General features: G+C 48.6%; 1 protein-coding gene across 2 annotated transcripts in view; it reads left to right on the top strand.

Moving 5' to 3' along the window:
* Positions 1-22,738, top strand: part of LOC110513177 (UPF0606 protein KIAA1549L) — a 211,158-nt gene that overhangs the window by 47,944 nt on the left and 140,476 nt on the right. The window contains exon 2 of one of the 2 annotated variants that reach the window (XM_090239196.1): positions 18,442-18,789. In XM_090239196.1, coding sequence (XP_090095322.1) covers positions 18,442-18,789 — 348 coding nt within the window. Of the gene's footprint in view, positions 1-18,441; positions 18,790-20,728 lie in introns of those variants that run through there. The other variant, XM_090239195.1, reaches the window with a different exon arrangement.

Here is a 22,738-nt window from a genome sequence, read left to right as displayed (position 1 = left end):
TCTCACAGCTTCCAGCCTAGCTGACGAGATCCTGCAGGTGGTTAATTCTCTCACAGCTTCCAGCCTAGCTGACGCGATCCTGCAGGTAGTTAATTCTCTCACAGCTTCCAGCCTAGCTGACGTGATCCTGCAGGTAGTTAATTCTCTCACAGCTTCCAGCCTAGCTGACACGATCCTGCAGGTAGATAATTCTCTCACAGCTTCCAGCCTAGCTGACGTGATCCTGCAGGTAGTTAATTCTCTCACAGCTTCCAGCCTAACTGACGCGATCCTGCAGGTAGTTAATTCTCTCACAGCTTCCAGCCTAGCTGACGTGATCCTGCAGGTAGTTAATTCTCTCACAGCTTCCAGCCTAACTGACGCGATCCTGCAGGTAGTTAATTCTCTCACAGCTTCCAGCCTAACTGACGCGATCCTGCAGGTAGTTAATTCTCTCACAGCTTCCAGCCTAGCTGATGTGATCCTGCAGGTAGATAATTATCTCACAGCTTCCAGCCTAGCTGACGTGATCCTGCAGGTAGTTCATTCTCTCACAGCTTCCAGCCTAGCTGACGTGATCCTGCAGGTAGTTAATTCTCTCACAGCTTCCAGCTGACGTGATCCTGCAGGTAGTTAATTCTCTCACAGCTTCCAGCCTAGCTGACGTGATCCTGCAGGTAGTTAATTCTCTCACAGCTTCCAGCTGACGTGATCCTGCAGGTAGTTCATTCTCTCACAGCTTCCAGCCTAGCTGACGTGATCCTGCAGGTAGTTAATTCTCTCACAGCTTCCAGCTGACGCGATCCTGCAGGTAGTTAATTCTCTCACAGCTTCCAGCCTAGCTGACGTGATCCTGCAGGTAGTTAATTCTCTCACAGCTTCCAGCCTAGCTGACGTGATCCTGCAGGTAGTTAATTCTCTCACAGCTTCCAGCTGACGCGATCCTGCAGGTAGTTAATTCTCTCACAGCTTCCAGCTGACGCGATCCTGCAGGTAGTTAATTCTCTCACAGCTTCCAGCTGACGCGATCCTGCAGGTAGTTAATTCTCTCACAGCTTCCAGCTGACGTGATCCTGCAGGTAGTTAATTCTCTCACAGCTTCCAGCCTAGCTGACGTGATCCTGCAGGTAGTTAATTCTCTCACAGCTTCCAGCCTAGCTGACGTGATCCTGCAGGTAGTTAATTCTCTCACAGCTTCCAGCTGACGTGATCCTGCAGGTAGTTAATTCTCTCACAGCTTCCAGCTGACGCGATCTGGGTTCACTGAAGAGGAGCTAACTTGCAGTGAACTTATTTTCATTTGATGTATGATAACGGCAAGATGAATACGTTGAACTTTCAGATTGGTGTGTTAAATTTGGATGACTAATATGGCTTTTGTGTGATGATATCACACCCCTATTGTGGTAGCTGGTTGATGAGATGTATGTAGAATGATGTCTTTGGAAGCAGTGACTGTTCCAGATTCTGCTTTATGTTCCTCCATTGTAAGTTTGCTGTGTGTGGAATACATCTATGGTTTGCTCTTTAAAATCAGACACTAAGCTATTCCTGAGCAGACCAGAAGAAGGGTCATCTTTCCCCCCCTTTTCTCTCTCTCTTCATCTCCAGTCTAATTTACATTCTAGTCATTTAGCAGACACTCTTATCCAGAGAGACTTACAATTAGTGCATTCATCACTGTCCCAGTCTTGGCAAAAGTAACTGTGTCCACCTCTGGTGAAGGTGCCATCAATGTTGCAGTGTTTCTGCACAGTTTCATTTTCTCTAGGTTCAGTATGTATCCCCCTCCCCTCGGTCTCTGTCTCTGTGTCTGTCTGGAGAGTGAATTTATATTCAGATCCTTAGGCGGAGCAGTCTTCAATGGTCTTCCTGGTTGGGTTGTTATAATAGAGTGTAACTCATATATATGTAAAGGGGTTGTGATTGTTTGCAGTACCCACTAAGCCTGATCCTGGCAGCCTGACACGACCACACCACAACCTTCCCTTGGCAGTCAGACACCACCACACCACAACCTTCCCCTGGCAGTCAGACACCACCACACCACAACCCTCCCTGGCAGCCAGACACCACCACACCACCACCCTCCCTGGCAGCCAGACACCACCACACCACAACCCTTCCCTGGCAGCCAGACACCACCACAACACAACCCTTCCCTGGCAGCCAGACACCACCACAACCTTCACCTGGCAGCCAGACACCACCACAACCCTCACCTGGCAGCCAGACACCATCACAACCCTCACCTGGCAGCCAGACACCACCACAACCCTCCCCTGGCAGCCAGACACCACCACAACCCTCCCCTGGCAGCCAGACACCACCACAACCCTCCCCTGCAGCCAGACACCACCACACCCCTCCCTGCAGCCAGACACCACCACATCACACCACAACCCTCCCTGCAGCCAGACACCACCACAACCCTCCCTGCAGCCAGACACCACCACACCCCTCCCTGCAGCCAGACACCACCACAACCCTCCCTGCAGCCAGACACCACCACACCCCTCCCTGCAGCCAGACACCACCACACCCCTCCCTGCAGCCAGACACCACCACATCACACCACAACCCTCCCTGCAGCCAGACACCACCACACCCCTCCCTGCAGCCAGACACCACCACAACCCTCCCTGCAGCCAGACACCACCACACCCCTCCCTGCAGCCAGACACCACCACACCCCTCCCTGCAGCCAGACACCACCACAACCCTCCCTGCAGCCAGACACCACCACACCCCTCCCTGCAGCCAGACACCACCACATCACACCACAACCATCCCTGCAGCCAGACACCACCACACCCCTCCCTGCAGCCAGACACCACCACACCCCTCCCTGCAGCCAGACACCACCACATCACACCACAACCCTCCCCTGCAGCCAGACACCACCACAACCCTCCCTGCAGCCAGACACCACCACATCACACCACAACCCTCCCTGCAGCCAGACACCACCACACCCCTCCCTGCAGCCAGACACCACCACACCCCTCCCTGCAGCCAGACACCACCACATCACACCCCAATCCTCCCTGCAGCCAGACACCACCACACCCCTCCCTGCAGCCAGACACCACCACATCACACCCCAACCCTCCCTGCAGCCAGACACCACCACACCCCTCCCTGCAGCCAGACACCACCACATCACACCACAACCCTCCCTGCAGCCAGACACCACCACACCCCTCCCTGCAGCCAGACACCACCACACCCCTCCCTGCAGCCAGACACCACCACATCACACCCCAACCCTCCCTGCAGCCAGACATCACCACAACCCTCCCTGCAGCCAGACACCACCACACCCCTCCCTGCAGCCAGACACCACCACACCCCTCCCTGCAGCCAGACACCACCACAACCCTCCCTGCAGCCAGACACCACCACACCCCTCCCTGCAGCCAGACACCACCACACCCCTCCCTGCAGCCAGACACCACCACATCACACCACAACCCTCCCTGCAGCCAGACACCACCACACCCCTCCCTGCAGCCAGACACCACCACAACCCTCCCTGCAGCCAGACACCACCACACCCCTCCCTGCAGCCAGACACCACCACACCCCTCCCTGCAGCCAGACACCACCACAACCCTCCCTGCAGCCAGACACCACCACACCCCTCCCTGCAGCCAGACACCACCACATCACACCACAACCATGCCTGCAGCCAGACACCACCACACCCCTCCCTGCAGCCAGACACCACCACACCCCTCCCTGCAGCCAGACACCACCACATCACACCACAACCCTCCCTGCAGCCAGACACCACCACAACCCTCCCTGCAGCCAGACACCACCACATCACCCCACAACCCTCCCTGCAGCCAGACACCACCACACCCCTCCCTGCAGCCAGACACCACCACACCCCTCCCTGCAGCCAGACACCACCACATCACACCCCAATCCTCCCTGCAGCCAGACACCACCACACCCCTCCCTGCAGCCAGACACCACCACATCACACCCCAACCCTCCCTGCAGCCAGACACCACCACACCCCTCCCTGCAGCCAGACACCACCACATCACACCACAACCCTCCCTGCAGCCAGACACCACCACACCCCTCCCTGCAGCCAGACACCACCACACCCCTCCCTGCAGCCAGACACCACCACATCACACCCCAACCCTCCCTGCAGCCAGACATCACCACAACCCTCCCTGCAGCCAGACACCACCACACCCCTCCCTGCAGCCAGACACCACCACACCCCTCCCTGCAGCCAGACACCACCACAATCCTCCCTGCAGCCAGACACCACCACACCCCTCCCTGCAGCCAGACACCACCACACCCCTCCCTGCAGCCAGACACCACCACAATCCTCCCTGCAGCCAGACACCACCACACCCCTCCCTGCAGCCAGACACCACCACAATCCTCCCTGCAGCCAGACACCACCACAATCCTCCCTGCAGCCAGACACCACCACAATCCTCCCTGCAGCCAGACACCACCACAATCCTCCCTGCAGCCAGACACCACCACAATCCTCCCTGCAGCCAGACACCACCACAATCCTCCCTGCAGCCAGACACCACCACAATCCTCCCTGCAGCCAGACACCACCACAATCCTCCCTGCAGCCAGACACCACCACAATCCTCCCTGCAGCCAGACACCACCACAATCCTCCCTGCAGCCAGACACCACCACACCCCTCCCTGCAGCCAGACACCACCACACCCCTCCCTGCAGCCAGACACCACCACAATCCTCCCTGCAGCCAGACACCACCACACCCCTCCCTGCAGCCAGACACCACCACAATCCTCCCTGCAGCCAGACACCACCACACCACAACCCTCCCTGCAGCCAGACACCACCACAATCCTCCCTGCAGCCAGACACCACCACACCCCTCCCTGCAGCCAGACACCACCACAATCCTCCCTGCAGCCAGACACCACCACAATCCTCCCTGCAGCCAGACACAACCACACCACAACCCTCCCTGCAGCCAGACACCACCACACCACAACCCTCCCTGGCAGCCAGACACCACAACACCACAACACTCCCTGCAGCCAGACACCACCACAACACAACCCTCCCTGCAGCCAGACCCCACAACACCATAACCCTCCCCTCGCAGCCAGACATCACCACAATCCTCCCTGCAGCCAGACACCACCACAATCCTCCCTGCAGCCAGACACCGCCACACCACACCACACCACAATCCTCCCTGCAGCCAGACACCACCACAACCCTCCCTGGCAGCCAGACACTACCACAACCCTTCCTGCAGCCAGACACCACCACACCACAACCCTCCCTGCAGCCAGACACCACCACAACCCTCCCTGCAGCCAGACACCACCACACCACAACCCTCCCTGGCAGCCAGACACCACCACAACCCTCCCTGGCAGCCAGTCACCACCACACCACAACCCTCCCTGGCAGTCAGGCACCACCCAACCCTCCTCAGGCAGCCAGACACCACCACACCACAACCCTCCCTGGCAGCCAGACACCACCACACCACAACCCTCCCTGGCAGCCAGACACCACCACACCACAACCCTCCCTGGCAGCCAGACACCACCCAACCCTCCCTGGCAGCCAGACACCACCACACCACAACCCTCCCTGGCAACCAGACACCGCCACACCACAATCCTCCCCTGGCAGCCAGACACCACCACACAACAATCCTCCCCTGGCAGCCAGACACCACCACACCACAATCCTCCCCTGGCAGCCAGACACCACCACACCACAATCCTCCCCTGGCAGCCAGACACCACCACACCACAATCCTCCCCTGGCAGCCAGACACGACCACACCACAATCCTCCCCTGGCAGCCAGACACAGCCACACCACAATCCTCCCCTGGCAGCCAGACACCACCACACCACAATCCTCCCCTGGCAGCCAGACACCACCACACCACAATCCTCCCCTGGCAGTCAGACACCACCACAACCCTCCCCTCTCGTGTGTGTGTGTGTGTGTGTGTGTGTGTGTGTGTGTGTGTGTGTGTGTGTGTGTGTGTGTGTGTGTGTGTGCGCTTGGAGGATGTGGTGGGGGTTGTAGGGGAGAGCACGTCTTGAAACTGTTTGTCCTCTAACAAAGGTTGGAGTGTTTTGGAGAAGTGGTTTATTTCTGTCTGTTTGGGCTGCATTTCTATTGTAACATGGTTGTTGTCACATGCTGGTTGTAACGTGCTGATTGTAACGTGCTGGTTGTAACGTGCTGGTTGTAACGTGCTGATTGTAACGTGCTGGTTGTAATGTGCTGGTTGTAACGTGGTTGTAACGTGCTGGTTGTAACATGCTGGTTGTAACATGCTGGTTGTAAAATGCTGTTTGTAACGTGCTGATTGTAACGTGCTGGTTGTAACGTGCTGGTTGTAATGTGCTGGTTGTAACATGGTTGTAACGTGCTGGTTGTAACGTGCTGGTTGTAATGTGCTGGTTGTAACATGGTTGTAACGTGCTGGTTGTAACGTGCTGGTTGTAACGTACTGGTTGTAATGTGCTGGTTGTAACATGGTTGTAACGTGCTGTTTGTAACGTGCTGGTTGTAACGTGCTGGTTGTAATGTGCTGGTTGTAACATGGTTGTAACGTGCTGTTTGTAACGTGCTGGTTGTAACGTGCTGGTTGTAACATGGTTGTAATGTGCTGGTTGTAACATGGTTGTAACGTGCTGTTTGTAACGTGCTGGTTGTAACGTGCTGGTTGTAATGTGCTGGTTGTAACATGGTTGTAACGTGCTGTTTGTAACGTGCTGGTTGTAACGTGCTGGTTGTAACGTGCTGGTTGTAACGTGCTGGTTGTAACGTGCTGGTTGTAACATGGTTGCAACGTGCTGGTTGTAACATGGTTGTAACGTACTGGTTGTAACATGGTTGTAACGTACTGGTTGTAACGTGCTGGTTGTAACATGGTTGTAACGTACTGGTTGTAACATGGTTGTAACTTCGTTGCAACGTGCTGGTTGTAACATGGTTGTAACGTGCTGGTTGTAACATGGTTGCAACATGCTGGTTGTAACATGGTTGTAACGTGCTGGTTGTAACATGGTTGTAACATGGTTGTAACGTGCTGGTTGTAACATGGTTGTAACGTACTGGTTGTAACATGGTTGTAACGTGCTGGTTGTAACATGGTTGCAACGCGCTGGTTGTAACATGGTTGTAACGTGCTGGTTGTAACATGGTTGCAACGTGCTGGTTGTAACATGGTTGTAACGTGCTGGTTGTAACATGGTTGTAACATGGTTGTAACGTGCTGGTTGTAACATGGTTGCAACGCGCTGGTTGTAACATGGTTGCAACGCGCTGGTTGTAACATGGTTGTAACGTACTGGTTGTAACGTGCTTCAAGGTCATAAAGTCCTGCATTCCATCCTCATGCTGAACTAGATACCACGCTGCACACTGGACTTGGTAAATGGCCAATGCCATTGTAACAAAGTGTAGTTGAGCCCCAGTCAGCCCTCTCAAAGTGAGAGTGTAAAGGAGACTCTGGAATCAATGTAGGGAAATTACAGGACAGCTTCTAATGACAGCATCTTAACGGTATCTTTGATCAGCCCTTTAACAAGGTGAAAGAGAAATCAGCTGGATATCACTTAGGAGTTTCTTATCAGACCATTTGGGGGTTTCTCCTCCTACACCAGTCTTTACAGAACGTTCACCACCACTGTCTAAGGACCATTTGGGGGTTTCTCCTCCTAAACCAGTCTTTACAGAATGTTCACCAACACTGTCTAAGGACCATTAAAATGATTAGGAGGTTTTGGCCACACACACAGCAATTGTTTCCATGTGGTTTGCTAAGCAGTTGGATGCCTTTTTTGCCTATTCTTTTCATGTAGTTCATATGTCTCAAATCCCTTGTCTCAAATGTACTATCCACCACCACTGTCTAAGGACCATTTGGGAGTTTCTCCTCCTAAACCAGTCTTTACAGAACGTTCACTCTGCCGGAGGGAAAATGAGCACCCAAAAGACATCATCCTTTAAGTGGTGCTATAATCCATACAGTAATTGTGAAAAAGTCAGCATTCAGTCATCTTTACAATGTGTTGTATTATAGCCTACTGTGAATGTATTGTCACACAAACGCAGAGTTGTGGGTTAGAATGTTATGCACTTGTTTATAATGTCTATTTATGGTTGTCAACTTTTTGTGTAATGATATGAAACTGAGTCTGGGTGATCCCAGTAGGCCTGTGTGTGCGTTACGTGTATGTGTGTGTTATCTCACACACCCACTGACGTGTGCCTCATTGACTTCATTTGCATATAGCGCGACAGAAATCAATTGAACTGTCATCCCACCCTTCTCACCCCAGAGAGGAGAGGACTTGTCTCCAGTCCCCTTCCAAAAAGACTGGGAAGGTAGCCTGGTCCCAGATCTCCTCAGACTAAGAATTTAAAATACTTACATTGTCATGCCAGAATATCATTGTGACTATCATTGTAATTCCCTCCCATATGTATAGATGTGTTATGTGTACATACAATATTACAATGGTTGTGGCTAAAGCATATAGCTCTGGGACCAGGCCTCCTCCCCAGTCCCCTGTCTGGTTGTCTCAGAGTCAGATCTGGGATCAGACTCCTGGACAGTGAGTCCAGCCACTGTGACTGTCACTAGAGTGGAGCATCCTGGAAAGTGTCCTATCAGCTCCTCCTGAATCAGTGTCCTGTCAGCTCTTCAATCAGTGTCCTGTCAGCTCCTCCTGAATCAGTGTCCGGTCCAGCACTCTGCTCATTCCCTCTGCTATCTGTGTGGGATTGGTTTTCTGCATCCCTTCATCCAAATAAAAAAGGAGAGGAAAGAGACATTGCACTCTATCAAATGAATCAATCAATCAATGGAAGGCCGTGTCGTGTCTTTGGTATCATTAAAGTGAAGACTGTTATTTTATCAAATCAATTTTCTGTAATTATTATGACGTGATTAAACTAATCATGTAAATGTAATTAACTAGCAAGTTGGGGCACCAAGGAAAATCTTCAGATTACAAAGTTATAATTTTCCTACCACAACTTTTGAGATATTTTAATATCTGATCAATTAGTGTTCTAATTAATTAATTATTATTTACCTCACGTTAGTCTCATTCCAAACGTCGTAAATTGGTGGTTATCTGCACGAACCCAGCCTTCAGTATGAATCATCCATATATCAATTGTCTTAATCATTTATTTACTAACTAACTAAATAATCACAGAAATGCATAAACAAACAAAGTAGATAAGGAAATGATAGAGGATGTGCCCTAGTGGACTTAACCGGTATGGTGGCTTGGTAGACAAAGGGACTGAGAAGGGCGCAAAAGACAAAAGACACTACACAGTTGATAATTATATTGATAGAAATACTAATCCTTTGCACATGAACGCTCACTCATTCGGGAATAATTGCAATCAATATATATATTTACGCTCAGTGTGTCGTCGGGATCTCTGTTGGAATCGTCCGTCTTTCTGTTGGAAAGTTAATCTGAACTTCTCTTTGTGTCCCTGGAATCTTTCGTGGTTAGAATGGATACTTCAGAGTCCCATTCAGAAATGTTCTTATAGAATAGATGTTTCGGCGGTTGTCGGTCTTCGCATTCCAGGTCGACATAAATTCTAGCTGCAGACTAGTAATTAGTATCGAAGATTTGCTCTTATTCTGTCGGTATCGATAGTCTCAGAATTTCCACCAGTGTAGCCAATGCTCCACATGGTTTGGTTAGGAATTCAACAACCGTTACAACCTTAGCTCCCTCAGATGACCGAGGAACGAAAGGTCTCTCCTCAAACTTTAGCCCTCTCGGTAATCGAGGTACGCATGGTCTCAAGATGATTTCTCTAGGTAGGGTTTTTTTTCCGGAACACCAGAAAAGGCTGTCCCATGATGCCAGATCAATGTCTGTGCTCATGGGACGGGCCAATGACTTAGTTAACTTTAAAGGGAATTGGATTATTTTTCATTAAACAGTTTAAAATCACATTACATAACTTCACAAATAGTTTCATCTTTACTCATTCATTTTATACAATAATTAGATGCAAATCTCATAACAGAGACTCTTGTATAAACAGAGTTATGGTAATGTGGCTGTATTGTCTCTCAATGAGGTCACAAACATTAACTTCACTAGGGTACGTAGGACGGTAGCGTCCCACCTGGCCAACATATAGTGAAATTGCAGAGCGCCAAATTCAAAAACAGAAATATTAATTATAAAAATTCATAAAACATACAAGTGTTATACATCGGTTTAAAGATTAACTTCTTGTTAATCCAACCACGGTGTCAGATTTCAAAAAGGCTTTACGGCGAAAGCATACCATGCGATTATCTGAGAACAGAACCCAGCAGACAAATCATTACAAACAGTAACAAGTCAAGTAGAGGAGTTACACAAGTCAGAAATAGTGATAATATTAATCACTTACCTTTGATGATCTTCATTTGTTTTCACTCACAAGACTCCCATTTACTCAATAAATGTTTGTTTTGTTTGATAAAGTCCATGTTTATATCCAAAAACCTCAGTTTTGTTCGCGGGTTTTGTTCAGTAATCCACAGGCTCAAACGCAGTCACAACAGGCAGATGAAAAATCCAAATAGTAAAGTTCGTAGAAACATGTCAAATGATGGTTATAATCAATCCTCATGTTGTTTTTAGTCATAATAATCAATAATATTTCAACCGGACAACGTTGTTGTCAATATAAGGTAAACAAGAAAGGCGCGCTCTCGGTCGCGCGTATGAAAAAGCTCTGAGACACTGTAGTGTCCACTCATTCAGAGAGGTCTTACTCCCTCATTTTTCAGAATACAAGCCTGAAACAATTTCTAAAGACTGTTGACATCAAGTGGAAGCAATAGGAAGTGCAATATGAGTCCTAAGTCAATGGATACTGTAATGACATTCAATAGAAAACTACAAAAATAAAGAAATCCCACTTCCTGGATGGATTTTTCTCAGGTTTCCACCTGCCAAATCAGTTCTGTTATACTCACAGACATCATTTTAACAGTTCTGGAAACTGTACAGTGTTTTCTATCCAAATCTATATGCATATCTTAGCTTCTGGGCCTGAGTAGCAGGCAGTTTACTTTGGGCACACTTTTCATCCAGAAGTGAAAATAGTGCCCCCTACCCTAGTGAAGTTTAACAAAGTGGACCGGTCGTAGCTGGATTCTCCACCGACCGTTTACACATTCTCCAAAACATAGACATTGTTCAGTTCTCAAGTTCTGTGATGTAGAAGAAGTTCCTTTGTTCTACTGTGAAGATTTCTCTTTCTATACTGCATGAGGGAGAGAGTCTCCTCCAGGAATTTACGACCTGAGATAACAGAACCTGGGTGTAAGAGGGAGAGAGGGGGAAGGCACTCGTTATACCCAAAGAGGGCCACGTCATGACAACCGGAAGACCAAAAAGTGAATCAACAAATGACAGGTCAGGATGTTATAGCCCATCTCTCTGTCAACAGTTTGACTAGGTGGAGCTATGTGCATATCAACAGTGTTGTTTTAACCAATGGGCTGGGTTCCAGGCTTGCAGCTGTTGCTTGTCTCAACCTGCTGGGGTGTTGCCATCCGGGTCTGCAGGACAAGAGGACAAAACCACAGTGCTCAGCTTGTGACATCCTCCCAGACCACTGTGTTATCTACACCTCAGTGGTCACTGGCACTGCCCTCTACTCTCCCCACCAATCTGTGTAGGAACATTCAACCTCTCCTCCAGCCAAATGAATACATTAAAATTACTAGGAGGTTTTGGCCACACACACAGCAATTGTTTCCATGTGGTTTGCTAAGCAGTTGGATGCCTTTTTTGCCTATTCTTTTCATGTAGTTCATATGTCTCAAATCCCTTGTCTCAAATGTACTTTCCACCACCACTGTCTAAGGACCATTTGGGGGTTTCTCCTCCTAAACCAGTCTTTACAGAACGTTCACTCTGCCGGAGGGAAAATTACATCATCCTTGAAGTGGTGCTATAATCCATACAGTAATTGTGAAAAAGTCGGCATTCAGTCATCTTTACAATGTGTTGTATTATAGCCTACTGTGAATGTATTGTCACACAAACGCAGAGTTGTGGGTTAGAATGTTATGCACTTGTTTATAATGTCTATTTATGGTTGTCAACTTTTTGTGTAATGATATGAAACTGAGTCTGGGTGATCCCAGTAGGCCTGTGTGTGCGTTACGTGTATGTGTGTGTTATCTCGCACACCCACTGACGTGTGCCTCATTGACTTAATTTGCATATAGCGCTACAGAAATCAATTGAACTGTCATCCCACCCGAACTGTCATCCCACCCTTCTCACCCCAGAGAGGAGAGGACTTGTCTCCAGTCCCCTTCCAAAAAGACTGGGAAGGTAGCCTGGTCGCAGATCTCCTCAGACTAAGAATCTAAAATACTTACATTGTCATGCCAGAATATCATTGTGACCATCATTGTCATTCCCTCCCATATGTATAGATGTGTTATGTGAACATACAATATTACAATGGTTGTGGCTAAAGCATATAGCTCTGAGACCAGGCTACCTCCTCAGTCCCCTGTCTGGTTGTCTCAGAGTCAGATCTGGGACCAGGCTACCTCCTCAGTCCCCTGTCTGGTTGTCTCAGAGTCAGATCTGGGACCAGGATACCTCCTCAGTACCCTGTCTGGTTGTCTCAGAGTCAGATCTGGGACCAGGCTACCTCCTCAGTCCCCTGTCTGGTTGTCTCAGAGTCAGATCTGGGACCAGGCTACCTCCTCATTCCACCACTGTCACTCTGTCCTATTATTGAAGACAATCTGCTTCCTGTATATAGTGAAAGGAAAAGAAAGGAAGCTGAAAAACAGGGAAAGGCGGTGAGTCAGAGGTGAATAGAAGAAGTGGTGAATATATGAGAGGCTGAGCGCCCGCCGCCTCAACCCTGGCAGTGTCACGTCTCAGTCCTGGCTGCTCAGAGATGGCACCGCTGGCTGGCTGGCTGGGGAATAAATAGACTGTGGAAATGAGGTCTGTATCTTGTTTGTGTGTCTGCAGAGATGCCCAGAGAGGGACAGGGCTCAGTCAGCTTGTTCCTGTAAGCTCCTGTCCCACGGTCAGAAATTGTATGCATCATAATCACAGATGTCTTTTTTCCTATTGGACACCATTACCTCTTCACTTTGCACATGGCTAACCTTTCCGTTTTGGGGTTGTCAGTAATTGTTTCACCATATTTGAATGTAGAGGGACAATGGCGTACTGCACTGTAGCATAATTGTTGATATTGATATCTCCGTCATAAGAATATGGACCAATGTAGGAGTAGGGAATGGTGAAAAGTTCATTAGGCCACACGTCCAAAGAAAGTGGTTGTTTTGTTTCGTTAACCTCCATTTGCCAGATGTTGAACTTCCCACCCACCTCTATACAGTCTGTTAGACTACAGATAGTCTGTTAGACTCTAGATACGGTACTATGGTCCATGATACAGACCTCTCTACAGTCTGTTAGACTCTAGATACGGTACTGTAGTCCATGATACAGACCTCTCTACAGTCTGTTAGACTCCAGATACGGTACTATAGTCCATGATACAGACCTCTCTACAGCCTGTTAGACTCTAGATACGGTACTATAGTCCATGATACAGTAACTTTAGAACTGTTAGGATGCAGCCTGTCTCTGTGTGTCAGCATTGTGGGGACAAAGAGCTGTAATTGTCATTCACAGTCATTCAGTAGCCAGGCCTCAGAGTCTATAGCACTGTACTAACAGGCACCAACTGAACTACAGCAGCTTCAGACAATTAGAGGGACAGTGATTGTCCTCAGGAAGACAGAACAACAGTTTAAATGACATTTTCCAATTTTGCCATCAACTCTGTCCCATATGCTTTTCTCTTTATTCCATTATACCTCTCTACTCGCCCCTCTCTGTCCTCTCCTTTCCTCTCTTCTGTGGCTGTGTCCCATATGCTCAGCTGTCTCGGAGCAGGTGACAAACTGCAGGTGGACCCCACACCTCCGCTCCAGACCAGCCCCCATCCAGCAGACCAGAGGGGGGTCAGGAAAGGAAGATTTCTCTCATGTTGGAATGGTGACAGGCAGTAGATCCTGGGTTGTCTCATGTTGGAATGGTGACAGGCAGTAGATCCTGGGTTGTCTCATGTTGGAATGGTGACAGGCAGTAGATCCTGGGTTCTCTCATGTTGGAATGGTGTCAGGCAGTAGATCCTGGGTTCTCACATGTTGGAATGGTGACAGGCAGTAGATCCTGGGTTCTCTCATGTTGGAATGGTGACAGGCAGTAGATCCTGGGTTCTCTCATGTTGGAATGGTGACAGGCAGTAGATCCTGGGTTCTCTCATGTTGGAATGGTGACAGGCAGTAGATCCTGGGTTCTCTCATGTTGGAATGGTGACAGGCAGTAGATCCTGGGTTCTCTCATAGTGGCAAAACCTTTATTGGGCCTTTAGCCTGATATCTATCTGTTTTTTCACATGTATTTATAGAGTGACTTAAACTAGCACTTACTCTCTCAAATAACATCAAAACATGTTAAGTGCAGGCTCAAATGAATGAAGTGTGAAGGGGGTTTATTATGTGTAATGAATAAAGGTTTTAAACTGTTTATCAACCTCCCTCTCAGTTATTAAGATGGTCTGTCTTGGAACCCACTTATATGGGGACATGTGATATGAATTGTCTGAGGGTATCGGTGACATTTCAGAATGCATTGAAAACAAGTGGCTGTCGATATTGGCATTTCACTGAGCTTATGCATGTTTATGATATCCCGTTACAATTGTAATTTAACAGTGGGAAAATGTCTGGGGAAAAAATAGTTTTTAGATTACTTTTGTTCGATGCAGAGTTTATGAGAAATGTTATGCCCCTCTGCTGGGTATGTAAAAAATCCCTCTCTGTGTGTGGGTATTGTAAAACAGTCCTGGTATGTGTGTGTGTGGGTATTGTAAAACAGTCCTGATCTGTGTGTGTAGGTATTGTAAAATAGTCCTGCTCTCTGTGTGTGTGGGGGGGGGGGGTATTGTACAACAGTCCCAATCTCCATGTGTGTGTGTATTGTAAAACAGTCCTGATCTGTGTGTGTAGGTATTGTAAAATAGTCCTGCTCTCTGTGTGTGTGTGGGGGGGTATTGTACAACAGTCCCAATCTCCATGTGTGTGTGTATTGTAAAACAGTCCTGATCTGTGTGTGTGGGTATTGTAAAACAGTCCTGATCTCTGTGTGTGTGTGTGTGTATTGTAAAACAGTCCTGGTGTGTGTGTGTGGGTATTGTAAAACAGTCCTGATCGGTGTGTGTGTGGGTATTGTAAAACAGTCCTGGTGTGTGTGTGTGGGTATTATAAAACAGTCCTGATCTGTGTGTGTGTGTGTGTGTGTGTATATTGTAAAACAGTCCTGATCTGTGTGTGTGTGTGTGTGTGTGCGTGTGTGTGTGTGTGTGTTGTAAAACAGTCCTGATCTGTGTGTGTGTGTGTGTGTGTGTATTGTAAAACAGTCCTGATCTGTGTGTGTGTGTGTGTGTGTGTGTGTGTGTGTGTGTGTGTGTGTGTGTGTGTGTGTGTGTGTGTGTGTGTGTGTGTGTGTGTGGGGGTATTGTAAAACAGTCCTGGTGTGTGTGTGTGGGTATTATAAAACAGTCCTGATCTGTGTGTGTGTGTATATTGTAAAACAGTCCTGGTGTGTGTGTGTGTGTGTGTGTGTGTGTGTGTGTGTGTGTGTGTGTGTGTGTGTGTGTGTGTGTGTGTGTGTGTTGTAAAACAGTCCTGATCTGTGTGTGTATGTGTGTGTGTGTGTGTGTGTGTGTGTGTGTGTGTGTGTATTGTAAAACAGTCCTGATCTGTGTGTGTGTGTGTGTGTGTGTGTGTGTGTGTGTGTGTGTGTGTGTGTGTTGTAAAACAGTCCTGATCTGTGTGTGTGTATTGTAAAACAGTCCTGATCTGTGTGTGTGTGTGTGTGTGTGTTGTAAAACAGTCCTGGTGTGTGTGTGTGGGTATTGTAAAACAGTCCTGATCTGTGTGGGTGGGTATTGTAAAACAGTCCTGATCTGTGTGGGTGGGTATTGTAAAACAGTCCTGATCTGTGTGGGTGGGTATTGTAAAACAGTCCTGATCTGTGTGGGTGAGTATTGAGTAGAACTACCTGGTGTTAAAACAAATCAAATGGTCTGTGTCAGTTTAAACGTGTGGTACAAGGCAGTTTTAGTAGATAGGATACTTGTCTGTGGGAGACATGATGATCTTAACATTGATTTTCAAGATTTGAGTATTAAAAAGTGTGTGTGTGTGTGTGTGTGTGTGTGTGTGTGTGTGTGCGCATTAGCTGGATGCACCCACCTTGCCAGGTGAAACATACAGCAGGTGATGTGACAGGCTTGTAAATCTATAGAAATGAATAAAAGAACCCCCCCAGACAGATGTTTGGGGACGTGCTGAGAATGGAGAGGAGGGGGGGGAGACTAGTGCCAGCCTCACAGCCGGACGGCCATCTTAGAGCTGTTATCACTGCCAGCTTGTTTGTGACACCTGAACCAGATGTCTCTCTCTGTGACATTAGTACTTTAAAACGATTTGAGGTAAAAAAAAAAATAAAATAAAAAAAAATACAGGTTTAATAAGATTATTTTTATAATAGACATCAAGATGTTTTTAATGAATGTACATGATTCAGAGGACATTTCATACAATTTCAGCCCTTTGGTCACGTTAGCTTCAATCTAGTATACACACTAGGTAATTCAACTGTGAATTACAACGTGAATGAATGTGCTTTAAGACTGAAATGTGTCTGACACTGTTAGTCTTCAATGCTTTCTAAATGATGAGGGGAAGCATCAACATTTCTATTCAGGGGATGAAAGGGGTTTTAGATTCTCAATGGCTCCTGCAGTGTAAGGACTCTGATTGCTATTCTCTCTCTTCAAATAACTCATTTCTGAATCCCAGGCAAAATGGAAAAAGTGTTTGAATGGTTTTGCTCTAAATGGAAAGAAAATGACACACTCTCACTCTGAAACTTTGTGCAACTTTAAAATGATCCCTCCATGGTTTAAGTAGCCAGCATTGACCCCTCCATGGTTTAAGTAGCCAGCATTGACCCCTCCATGGTTTAAGTAGCCAGCATTGACCCCTACATGGTTTAAGTAGCCAGCATTGACCCCTCCATGGTTTAAGTAGCCAGCATTGACCCCTCCATGGTTTAAGTAGCCAGCATTGACCCCTCCATGGTTTAAGTAGCCAGCATTGACCCCTACATGGTTTAAGTAGCCAGCATTGACCCCTACATGGTTTAAGTAGCCAGCATTGACCCCTCCATGGTTTAAGTAGCCAGCATTGACCCCTCCATGGTTTAAGTAGCCAGCATTGACCCCTCCATGGTTTAAGTAGCCAGCATTGACCCCTACATGGTTTAAGTAGCCAGCATTGACCCCTCCATGGTTTAAGTAGCCAGCATTGACCCCTCCATGGTTTAAGTAGCCAGCATTGACCCCTCCATGGTCTAAGTAGCCAGCATTGACCCCTCCATGGTTTAAGTAGCCAGCATTGACCCCTCCATGGTTTAAGTAGCCAGCATTGACCCCTCCATGGTTTAAGTAGCCAGCATTGACCCCTCCATGGTTTAAGTAGCCAGCATTGACCCCTACATGGTTTAAGTAGCCAGCATTGACCCCTCCATGGTTTAAGTAGCCAGCATTGACCCCTCCATGGTTTAAGTAGCCAGCATTGACCCCTCCATGGTTTAAGTAGCCAGCATTGACCCCTACATGGTTTAAGTAGCCAGCATTGACCCCTACATGGTTTAAGTAGCCAGCATTGACCCCTCCATGGTTTAAGTAGCCAGCATTGACCCCTCCATGGTTTAAGTAGCCAGCATTGACCCCTCCATGGTTTAAGTAGCCAGCATTGACCCCTACATGGTTTAAGTAGCCAGCATTGACCCCTCCATGGTTTAAGTAGCCAGCATTGACCCCTCCATGGTTTAAGTAGCCAGCATTGACCCCTCCATGGTCTAAGTAGCCAGCATTGACCCCTCCATGGTTTAAGTAGCCAGCATTGACCCCTCCATGGTTTAAGTAGCCAGCATTGACCCCTCCATGGTTTAAGTAGCCAGCATTGACCCCTCCATGGTTTAAGTAGCCAGCATTGACCCCTCCATGGTCTAAGTAGCCAGCATTGACCCCTCCATGGTTTAAGTAGCCAGCATTGACCCCTCCATGGTTTAAGTAGCCAGCATTGACCCCTCCATGGTTTAAGTAGCCAGCATTGACCCCTCCATGGTTTAAGTAGCCAGCATTGACCCCTCCATGGTTTAAGTAGCCAGCATTGACCCCTCCATGGTTTAAGTAGACAGCATTGACCCCTCCATGGTTTAAGTAGCCAGCATTGACCCCTCCATGGTTTAAGTAGCCAGCATTGACCCTTGCTTCCCTTTTCGCTCTATTCCAGATGAGACGAACTACGACGCCTCTGGTTCTTCTGATGTACCCAATGACACAACAGCCTCCGCCCATCCCATTCACCCATTGGCCGGCTTGCTGTTGGTGGATGAGGAGCCTTTATCAGTCGTCCAACCAGATGGCAGGGCTGTGTCAGAGGGGGTGGGCCTGAGAGAGCAGCCTGCCTTCTCCTCCATACTGACCCTGCTGGCGGACAAACACCCACTGAGCCTGGTCCGATCCAAGGCCTCGCCAACCATCACCAAGGAAAACAACCAAACCAGCCTGTGGCCTTCGGTTGCTCCCTTCTCTTCTTCTTCTTCTGTGGAGCCGAGCAGAGACCTGTCTGACAGCTCAGGTTTGACTCCCAGCATGCTTCACCAGACCAGGGCGTCATCAATGTCAGTGTCATCATTAACAATGTCATCACCATCATCATCATCACCACCATCAGCAGCAGCAATATCATCATCATCACCACCATCATCATCATCATCAGCAATATCATCACTATCACCATCATCACCAGTATCATCACTATCACCAGCATCCTCATCTGAATGGTTAATAACAGCAGCCTTTGCTTTATCCTATGACATCTCAAGCCCGTCTAACCCTGTCAGTGTGACACAAACTGCTTCATCAGTGTCATCTGTGTTTCCTCTGAATAAAACATCATTGAATCCCCCAATCCAATCCAGCATTAGTTTAGATGTAGATATATTTACAGTCACAAAGAGCTTACCACTTCCCCTCTCTGACTCCACTCACCAATCACTGACTGGAGGAGTGACCACAGAGACCAGTGGCACCAAATCACAAGTCAGGACTCAGGACTCTGCAGCTCCAGCATCGCTTCAATCCCATGACTTGTATGGGACACAAAGGACAACATCGTCAAACAAAATAGACGCCAGCCCTTTCACAACATGGAAACCAGCAAAGACAGAACCAAACCACTCCACCTCTACTAGTGTTACCTCTGGAAATGTCCCTTTCAACGTTTCAGCCAGAACCATCCGATCATCACACAGTCGCCGGACCAGGACTGTTCTCACTAACAACAGAGAGACAAGCTCTTTACTTCTCTCCTCTCCTGTCCAGGACAGTCAAGCTAATCAAAGCCAACAGCGCGTATTACAAACTGTCCGCTCAGCATTGCTGTCACCTACTCCCCCACAAGGATATTTAGTTCCTAGTCTCATCACAGGGGAATATATCAGTGCAACACCAAACAGGGCAAAAAGAGATAAGACATGGACAGGTAGTCAGACGGCTTTTTTAAGAAGCACCTGGCCTGTAGCAGTTACCTCAGTGCCTTCTCATGCTGTAGATTCAAGTGTGTCGCCGGCTGTGACGACCAGAATATCGGCAACATATTTCCCTATCTCATCTAACACCTTACCAACCTTGTCAGATACCGGCTCACCCCGCTCAGACACCACAGTGGCTAAGTTAACAGGCTCTTACTGGAGCACAGCATCTCCTCAGAGCTCAACATATCCCAGTGATTTAGTAACAGCCACAGGGCACACCAGCCCAAGCGCTCCTGACCCCAATAGGAATAATGATGAGGGAGGAAGAGCAGGAGGGGAAGTCAGCTTGGATTCAACTGCTCAGACAAGAAGTCACCCCCTCAGTGACTCCATTGTCACCTCTGTATCTGGAACACTGAGTGACTCCACTCTCAGTTCTGTATCTGGAACACTGAGTGACTCCACTCTCAGTTCTGAATCTGGAACACTGAGTGACTCCACTCTCAGCTCTGTATCTGGAACACTGAGTGACTCCACTCTCAGCTCTGTATCTGGAACACTGAGTGACTCCATTCTCAGCTCTGTATCTGGAACACTGAGTGACTCCATTCTCAGCTCTGTATCTGGAACACTGAGTGACTCCATTCTCAGCTCTGTATCTGGAACACTGAGTGATTCCATTCTCAGCTCTGTATCTGGAACACTGAGTGACTCCACTCTCAGTTCTGTATCTGGAACACTGAGTGACTCCACTCTCAGTTCTGAATCTGGAACACTGAGTGACTCCACTCTCAGCTCTGTATCTGGAACACTGAGTGACTCCACTCTCAGCTCTGTATCTGGAACACTGAGTGACTCCATTCTCAGCTCTGTATCTGGAACACTGAGTGACTCCATTCTCAGCTCTGTATCTGGAACACTGAGTGACTCCATTCTCAGCTCTGTATCTGGAACACTGAGTGACTCCACTCTCAGTTCTGTATCTGGAACACTGAGTGACTCCACTCTCAGCTCTGTATCTGGAACACTGAGTGACTCCACTCTCAGCTCTGTATCTGGAACACTGAGTGACTCCACTCTCAGCTCTGTATCTGGAACACTGAGTGACTCCATTCTCAGCTCTGTATCTGGAACACTGAGTGACTCGCCCATGTCTGCTAGTAGCGTAACCCTTGGAGAAGCAGGATTGACCCCTCTAACCTCGCTGACTCTTTCTTTGAATTCTGACACGGGCCTGATGTCACTTGCTGTCACTGATCCATCAACTTTAGCTCAGCACCTGACACGGGCGTTAACCTCTCCCACCCTGCATGCTAGTCCCTCAACAGTACCCCAGGTTCCCCAATTCACCCTCTCCATCATCCTGACCACCAAGCACCCTTACTTTAACCCAACTGTCTCTAGTCTCCACAGAACTGATGATGCACCGACCCAGTCTGGCTCTAGAGGAACCACATCTACACACAGACCTGTAGTGCTGTTAGCGACGCCTCGCGCTACCTCACCGTCAGCGACCCAGTTTCAAACAAGGCCATTGTATATTTCTGTTAGCACAGGGTCTGAGGTAGGTTCCCCTGATATGACCCCTGAAATGTCCCTAGATAAGTCAGCTGAAATGTCCCCTGTAAATTCCTCTGAAATGTCAACTGAAATGTTATCTGAAACGTCCCCTGATACAGCAGAGAGAGACATGTCCTCAACATGGACCTCACTGTTTGTCGGCTCACCCGATCCTACTGCGACAGGCGAGACAGATCACACTTTTCAAACACACTCCACAGCCCAGGTCCACTCCACAGCCCAGGTCCACTCTACATCCCAGGTCCACTCCACAGCCCAGGTCCACTCAACAGCCCAGGTCCACTCCACAGCCCAGGTCCACTCCACATCCCAGGTCCACTCCACATCCCAGGTCCACCTCACAGCCCAGGTCCACTCCACAGCCCAGGTCCACTCCACAGCCCAGGTCCACTCCACAGCCCAGGTCCACTCCACATCCCAGGTCCACTCCACAGCCCAGGTCCACTCCACAGCCCAGGTCCACTCCACATCCCAGGTCCACTCCACAGCCCAGGTCCACTCCACAGCCCAGGTCCACTCCAGTTCACCTGAACATCTGACACCACTTGATGCTTCTGCTGATATTACACACACGCCTGCTGAGAACACAGAGACTGGCTCAGTTTGGCCCCTTTCTGCTATAGTTGAGGATTCCTCCACTTACATCACAGACCTAAGTGTTCATGTTTATAAGGGAACACCCCCATTAATGAGTTCTCCAACACCCTCCTCTTATGTTACAGAGGACTCCTTGATTTCCAGAGGGACTGACTCTGAAGGTTCTCCTTATCCACGCCCCACTGATATCCCTGCATATGTTAACACTGCAGAGGCTGTTCCGACTCCTCTTAAACTTGTCTCCCACAGAACGAAAAGCACAACAAGGGGAAAAGATGTTCTCTCTACAATGTCAGAAAGTCCTACCGTCATGAGGGAATACCCTACTCCGTCACAGACACCATTAATAAGTGAGCATAGTTCTCTTTCTCATTCTGATACAGACAGGAAAATGGGCGTGTCCTCAACAACATGGTCTACATATTTTAACACCATAACCTCTGATACAGGAGGACTTTCCACTAAAAGCCTGGGATTCAATGGACGTAGAGGGTATCTTTCTCTACCATCTGTCTCCTCTCACTCACCTGATAGAGCATTCTCCCCTGGTGCAGCTACACTGATATCAAATGGGAGAGAGGATACCTTTGTTGGACACACATCAGTCACATATTCTAAAGTGACACCATTACCCAAGCCCTGGAGTTTGACACCAGCCAATCTGATGGCTTCTATATCCTCCACTACACAGAAGAGAACCACGGAGAACAACACTCCCCTGTTAGAGGGGGTAACATCAGCATTATCAGTGTCCATGCCAGAGAACAACACTCCCCTGTTAGAGGGGGTAACATCACCATTATCAGTGTCCATGCCAGTCTCTACCACACCTGATAACTCTGTGACTATTTCAGCCATCATCTACATCTCATC

The sequence above is a fragment of the Oncorhynchus mykiss genome, chromosome 6 (assembly GCF_057628025.1).
Source record: "Oncorhynchus mykiss isolate SJ-2025 chromosome 6, ASM5762802v1, whole genome shotgun sequence".
Lineage (NCBI taxonomy): Eukaryota > Metazoa > Chordata > Actinopteri > Salmoniformes > Salmonidae > Oncorhynchus > Oncorhynchus mykiss.
Note: the sequence above shows the minus strand (reverse complement) of the source record. Positions and strands in the feature narration are given on the sequence as shown.